The 8,103-nt window shown below is 40.6% G+C and overlaps 1 protein-coding gene across 1 annotated transcript; it reads left to right on the top strand.

The window, feature by feature from the left end:
* The first annotated feature begins 4,001 nt into the window (after positions 1-4,001).
* Positions 4,002-7,910, top strand: LOC124150742 (protocadherin-3-like). The gene is made up of 5 exons (XM_046522774.2): positions 4,002-4,407; positions 4,677-4,873; positions 6,536-6,772; positions 7,365-7,615; positions 7,905-7,910. The coding sequence occupies exons 1-5, from the start codon at positions 4,013-4,015 to the stop codon at positions 7,908-7,910; spliced, it is 1,086 nt and encodes a 361-aa protein (XP_046378730.2). The 5' UTR covers positions 4,002-4,012.
* The last annotated feature ends 193 nt before the right edge of the window (positions 7,911-8,103 follow it).

Below are 8,103 nucleotides of genomic sequence, written 5' to 3' on the forward strand. Positions count from 1 at the left end.
GAACAGTGACGGCGGCTCCACACTGCAATACACGCTCGCAGGTATACAGATACATCGTACTAACATTTAACATAAACTAATTCGTACACCCAGATGTCCTTACACGGCTTCAAATACGTGTTGGTCAGTTTGTGTGAGCATCTTTGAATTACACCCTGGATAATCCAATTTAGATTAGGTTCTCATTTCTTGTTTGTCGTAAATCCGATTACCGTATTTCCTCTATTAGACGCCCGGGCTTCTATTTATTTCGGACAAGCCTTTGACCCGGCGTCAATTAGAGGTATTATTAATACCACCATTTCACTATGACCACGAATGTCCCGAATCGTCACGAAATGGAAATATTTTGAGTTCTCATTATGTAATTTAGGTCCCAAAAAGGGATAATAAATTGTATCAATTGATCGACCCGGCGTCTATTAGAGGACCGGCGTCTATTAGAGGACCGGCTTCTATTTTTTGCACTGAACAATTGACCCGGCTTCTATTAGAGGCCGGTGTCTATTAGAGCCCCGGCGTCTAATAGATGATATACGGTATATTGAGATCGACTGAGTATAATTGATCACCTTCCTGACTGCGTTTATCATTCCTCACGCTATCAGCCAATCAAGTCTGCGATAAAGCTGCATTATTGCTGCCTGTAACATTAACACATTGATCCACCCAGATTAACGTCAAACTATGTAACTCGACTGCCTATTCGTTATTACAATGTTGTTTTTATAATCTGGAATGTCATTTTGGCTGGTGGAGAATTGTTTTTTGTTGCCTGAACCAAAGACGTATATACCGTGCCTGAACATATACTTTGTTTTGTTTTATATCCATCTCAGTCAATGTACAATATTGTTAAGACGATGATCAGGTTAGCTAAATTTCAGGCCGATGTTCCTGATTCTGTATACACTCATCTGTATGTGAAAAAAAGGTTTCAGCTGAACTAGCGGAAAGGTCAAGAGTATAGTTATGCAGCACAATTGTGCTGTGTTAATTCACAGCTGATTATTTTTATTTCTGACTTTATTACTACGTTTGCTGAACTGTGGTTAATGTCAAACGTAAAATGTCAAGGCAAATGTAGAGACCACACACGAAAAGCAATTGTTCAAAGTTATAAAAGAACTTGGAATTCTCCTCATATGTCATGACTGTTATTTAAGATTCGGAAGTTTCTTTTCACTAAATATGTCTTAATTGGATTGCGATGGAATGCATTCGATTGCATTTTATTCATTACTAGTCGTGAGGAATATTCTATTTGTTATATTACTATACTATAATCAGAATTTGCATAAGCTATATTACTTCATGCATAATTGATTGGGAGTTTGGATTGAACGTTTTATCTCAAATTTAAAAAAGCGCAGTGAACTGCATTGTAATGCCAATAGACTAGCTATATTCCCAGCTTGAGGGCCGGTTCACACTATAGTGTGTGAGTGAGTGAGTTGGGTTTAACGCCGCTTTAAACAGTATTCTGGTTATATCACGACGTGTCAGCTTGATGTGGAAGGAACGACCGAAGTGATGTATGCCTTGGACGTTTGCCACTAGCAAGGCTGAGAAACCTAGAAACATAATTGAGGTTAACCTGGATTCGAATCCAGGATCATAAGATTCTGCCGTACCCAAGGGACGCAACTCTGCATAGCGAATTGCGGCGCCTTAATCGACTGGGCCACCCGTACCCCCAGTTTTACATCTTATATTTATCTTTGATCTCTAAATCAGTAAGACGTCTGGTGTTAAAGATTCTCCGTGTAGCAGGGATAACGGTTTTTTTTAGATAAATATATATGTATTTTACTCGCTAAGGAAATTCTACGGGTATGCTGGAAATGGATTACAGGACGGGCCAATTGACAATAAAACAACGGATTGACCGGGATGGTCGTAATGGCCTCGCCGTCATCAATGACGTCACAATTGCCATCAACGACAACTTAGATCGCGTCATTAGCAGCACTCTCAACATCACCATCACCGACATCAACGACAATGTACCCACTTTCAGTCAAAGCATATACAAGGTTACAGTCAAAGAAAATTCAACAGATGGTAAATATTCCAGTTATATGACGACTTGTCAGATTAATGTCAGCCCGAAGGGTTGCAGGTCTCAGAAGTTTACTACTTTGATGAAACCCATGAGCACGGGTATGGTGCTGACAGGCCTAGAAACATAATTTGACCCCACGATCGTAGGAACGCAACTCTGCACAGAGAATTGCAGCGCCTTAGGTGCCTGAGTCCCCCGTTCCCCCGGAAATTCTATGAAAATGGTCTAAAGTTTACATAGTTGTGGTAAGATGATGTTGATGATGTTGGTCGGGTTGTCAAAATGCATAAATAGTTTCCATAGTACTGAAATGGGTGACCATCAGTGAAGACTTACCTTGGGTATAATCAGGTTAATCCTGTCACTGCTGGTGTCGAGTCACTGTTCTCACTCACTGCTGAATGGCCATCCTGATCAGCTGAATTAAAACAAATCTTGTTTGAAGATTCACAAAACGGGTTACCATGGTTACTGGACTCAGTAAGCATTTTAAAGAACACACTGTCAAAAAGGGTGTTCCCCTACAACAGTCGCACAGGGTATCCCCCTCCCCCAAACATGTTCTATCGCTCACTCATCATCCAGCCACAATGACTTACCTATCGAAGGGATCATACCCTTCTAAACTGCTCTGGAAAGAGGAAACATGCATTGCGTGTGATGTTAATGAACGTCATGTCCGTATGGTGTCAACTGTTGCTTACATCTTCAAACACTGCTTCGTCTAGTCCAGGTTCGACTGTACTATTGGTCGTCGTGATATAGTCACAGTATGCATGCGATTCAACTCTCCAGGTTTTTTTCTTCATGAAAGGTGCTGCCTTGTCAATAACCTGCAATGACGAAGACACGGGACGTAACGGAATGTGTGCTGTATCTTTGACGAATGATAAAAGCGGATGGTTTAGTTTTAGCAACAACTCACTGTTTGTCAAGGGTTCGGACATTGATTACGACAGTCTGTCTGAAGTGGAAAGTTACGTGACCTTGACCTTAAATGCCGTTGATCAGTCAGATGAATTTCCAAGATTTACAAGTCAAGCCACGATATTTGTTCAGGTAAGAAGGTTCAGTAATATACAAAGCATGATTCACACGAATGTCTTTTCTGAGGTTTCATCGGAATCTTGTAGGATGAAAATGCAAGGACGTTTGAAAGGAGTGAGTATAATGATATTTACAACTTTAAACGGTATTCGGCAATATATCGATGGGAACATGCGGGTCCTAGATTAAACAAAACGTTTTCGGTATATTGTTGTGATACGCCAGTATATGATTCAGATTCTTCAACGAATTATACATGTCCTTTTAATGATTTCGCGGTTCAATTTTGGCAGTCAACAGGGCATAAAAAACAACTGTTTTTTGTTTGATTGGGATCGAATCTGTAACTGCGTGGTCCAAATGAACACTTTGGATAATTTCTGAGTTTCGACAACAAGTTGTGTGAAAAAAGTACTCGTTTACCTGCTTTATTTGATTTCAGATCCAATCTGTAAATGAGTTTCCTCCATCCATCCAAAACGAGGCTTTACAGCTGGAGGTGAAGGAGGATATCAGCGTGGGCGCTCTCGTGCTCAACGTCAGCGCCACCGACGGCGACAGAGGGGTGGATGGGGTGGTGATGTACAGCCTCATTAGCGTTGTTGATGGTTTGTAATTCAGCAACACATGAATATAGGAACATGAATTGGGACACATAGATGTAACAGTCATCCATACCATTCTAGGATTTTGTATATGATTAAAGCCAAACACAATGTAGCCCTATACACGTATAAGAAGTGACTGATGGTTAAGTGCTACATAAAATACAAAATGTAGTTTACTTAACATGTAGCCAACAACGTTGTAAAGATAAAACGGATTTTGTCAGGGTGTAACTATATGACTTTTAATAGTTTTTTTTATTTTCACGTGTATTTAGATTCCTCAAATGACGCAATGAGCAAATTTGAAATATCCCCAACGACAGGAGAGTTACGCACCCTTGCCATCCTTGACAGTGACACGTCAACTGGGGGCGTTGGCTATTATGTTATCAAGTATAAAGTTAAAGATGGCGGAACACCCAGTCAAGAGGCACAAAGTCAAACAAATCTTACCTTGACCCCTGTAAATGAGTACCCACCAGTCATTCAGAACCCCTTGTCGCGTGTGGACGTCAACGAGAATGCTGCGATGTCGTCGTTGGTGTCTACGTTCAGCGTTGTTGATAAAGATGGCGATACTGTGACGTTTTCTGTCACGGGAAATCTGTTCAGGTTTTCAGGATTAAATCTGACACTCTCAAAGAAGTTGGACTTTGATACAGACAACAACAAAATGTTTACAGTGAGGTAATGAGATATCGCCATATGCATTAACTTTCATGCATACACTACTGTGCAAAAGTAACATCACTCGAACAGAAAGCAACGCATTATGCCCGCATACTGTTTTCCGTTCCTCATCATGCGTTTTTTATTAAAGGCGTTTGGGTCCAACGAACTCCTCTAAAATACATTTCCACAGCAAGCTCGGTTTTGTACACAAATAAATACAAATAAGTCACGGTAACATGTTATTATATTAAACGGATCATAATATTTTCTTCCTTCTGTCTCAGTGCTACAGACGGCAAGTTCACAACATCAGTGTCGTTTACAATAAACGTCATCAAGAACAACGTCGGAGGGGTTGCAGCTCCTAAAATACGAGCACTGACGTCACCGACGCTGATGGAGGAACGACCTATAGGAACAGTTGTCCCCTTGTTCCAATCTGTTGACGGCGGGAGCCCACCGCTTACTTTCAAACTCAGTGGTAACACAAAATAAACAGTCAAAAACCGTTTTAAAGTTATTGAAAAATAGTGTTGAATTATTATTAGTACCAACAAGCCGATTTTATTTCCTTTTATTTTAAGACTGCAATTCTAAATGAGGTTTGTAATGTAACAAAACGCTGCCGTGTATTACTGATAACGATAACAAAGAAAGGTTTTCTTTTATCGTAAGATGAATTTTGCTCCGTTCAAAATGTCACATATTTAATCTATCCGAACCTATTTCCTACGCAGGTATTGGGTTAAAATCGATATGAACAGTATTTCAGTTGTTTCTATGCGAAACTGGTTTAATTGTGGATTTTTACAAGAGCACGTGTGCCATACTGATTTTACGAAACGGGTGTCAGAATTCTTGTATTTCCCCAGCGAAAGCGATGGAAATACGCGAAGTCTTACACGCGTTTCGTGACATCAGTATGACACACGTGCGAGTGTAATAATTTCTTTATTACCCATAATGCCTTCATACTTTTGAGCTACTTCTCAGAAAAATGCACTGACCACGATAGCCTTCTGATAAAACCAGAATTGTCGAAAGACGGCAAAAAATGCAGCTTTGACGTCGTTACTAGTGTGGGACGTCATTCCGACCTTACGTCACAATTCGAATGATATGAACAATGACGCCTGGATGACGTAAATGATATCTGGTGCGCCTGATATGTGAACTAGTGAACAAACGATTTCTATCTCGATTTGTAACTCGGTTATTTCTAACTCTAAGATAAATATATCAATATGATCAGTATTTAAGTTGGCGACATTCGGAGACGGGTATCGCATTGGTGAAACGGATATGTATGGTGCTGACAGGGAAACTCTCATGGTTAAACTTGTATGTGAAGCCCAGCAGATCCTGATATGTGTAGGAGAAACCATGTCTCCGATGGATTACTAGAGATTGTAAACCCTCACATGAGGGTTTACAATCTCTAGTAATCTCGAGGAGACATGGTTTGTCCAACTTATAAACTGACTCATCGCATAGACAACGTTTTTTATTAAATAACTGTAATAAAAACTCTCAAATGCATAACCTGTATCGGAGATGAATTCTACCGTGACATTGATGAATGCTTGGTTCTGATTGGTTAAAAAGAGGTTTCCTTTTTGCTACGGAAACCCTTTTCAAATATATAAGCCTTTCCTGACAAAAAAGCGCTCGGTTGAAACTTAAAATAAAGAGGTATCTATTCTACAGTGGGACCACATCAAATTTCAAAACACAGTAGGTTTATCTCCTAAATATCGCCTGCAGTCGTGAACTCGGTTCAATGAAACCGGTGACCTCAGCACGTGGGTTTCGCAACGGTGCGAAATCTGCACGTGCGTCTCGCAATGGCACTAAATCTGCACGTGCGTCTCGTTGGCTGTTCGTAGTTTTTGTTCTATCAAGGGTTTACAATGATTGTAAGCCCTCCTGCGAGGTGTTACAATCGTTGTAATACCTCCTGCGAGGTGTTACAATCGTTGTTATACCTCCTACGAGGTGTTACCACAATTTCAAAAACTCCATATCGAGTTACACAAACAGCCAGTAGGTTTATAAGTGCTAAGGACACATCCAACGAATAACCTGCATCCAAATAAAACGTTCATTACACTTCTAACGGTATTCATATTCTATATCGCTGCAGGCGAAGACGCCGAGTATTTTTCTATCGACACAACAACGGGTGAGGTGAAGTTGACGAAGTTCGTTGATTATGACAACGGAACCAAAGTCCTAGATCGTGTCACCATGACCGTCAGTGACTCTGCAGGTCAGGAGGACTGGGTCACCTTCAACATCGCTATCATTGACCTGAATGACAACAGTCCGATGTGCTCCCAGTCGGATTATCTTGTGGATGTGCCTGAAAACACATCCCCAGGTATTTATTTTCATGTAAAATAAAATAAAATAAACATCTCCTGGCAACGATGTTAGTTTTGGTCCCCATCAACCCCTGCTTGTCGTTTAATAGACTTAATAGATAGGATTGTCGGGCAGGTGACTTCTCTGGTTGCGTGCAATTGTACCCCGAGTGCATTGATCTTTGTTCCTCAAATCAGCCTCTACTTGTTTCGTCTACATGCGATGTACAGGCCGACGCTGTACATGTACACACAAAAAAGCGGCAAAACCTTTTCCAAATTTAAGAGAGTCGATTGTACGATTTCGACAATATCATGAGCCTGTGTTTATGAACCAGTATCAAATAGTGATGCTACCAGGTGTTCACGAAAAGGTGAGCGTATCCTGCCCCACCGATGGCACCGTCACAAACACATGCAACGGCAAGTCAATTGTTCACCTGAAAAAGCACGGTAACACGTTGTACATGTATAGCTGGAATAGTGCTGAGAAAAGCGTTGAACAAACAACAGACAAATGATGTTATTGTAAGTTTATAATGTTTTGATGGAAGATGAAACAATGTTTATTTAAAGAAGAACAATAGTATTATGTTACGCCTTTAACAGGGCAGCTGCTACTAACACTTCAGTGTTCTGACCTTGATGACAACCAACTCGGGAACTTCACCAGAACACTCGTCAACGACGGAAGTTTCAGCGACTACGTCACCTTATCTGGTCTGAGTCTTTACACGGGGAACAATATAACGGATTTCGAGTCGGTAGCCCCAGATAGTTCCAGCGTCCTCAAGGTCGTCCTGACCGACAACCCAGGAGGTTACGTCCAGTTGACCTCAACACTACTGATAACGGTTCAGGTAAGTGTGTGAGTTCCCATGGCAAGTTTCTGAGTCTGTTTGTTTGTTTGTGTGTTTATTTATTTCAGCAATGTTCCAGCTATATGGCAGTGATCTGTAAATAATCGAGTCTGGACCAGACAACCCAGTGATTGGCACCATGAGCATCAACTTACGCATTTGATTATATCTTCTGTTGGAATGCACTCACTCACACATACATACACACGAGCGTTGGAGGGCATGGTTCAACATTTCACATCACGTATAGGTTCCCTAAATTGTATTTCATAAACTTTATTTATTTCAGTTATGACAACTTAAACAAAACAAAACATGTACTTTTTATCAATTGCATCAACTATATCACATTTTATCATCCTTGGTCTGGACGTGTGTTGTGACTGCTGCCTTTACCGTTATTATTTACCTCTATAGAAACTCGGATGTTTTTTAACTCGCCACCGATCGTTTCAGAAAATAAAAATAAAATCACCATAAGTGTTCAA

The sequence above is a fragment of the Haliotis rufescens genome, unplaced genomic scaffold, assembly GCF_023055435.1.
Source record: "Haliotis rufescens isolate VD_foot unplaced genomic scaffold, xgHalRufe1.0.p SCAF_111, whole genome shotgun sequence".
Lineage (NCBI taxonomy): Eukaryota > Metazoa > Mollusca > Gastropoda > Lepetellida > Haliotidae > Haliotis > Haliotis rufescens.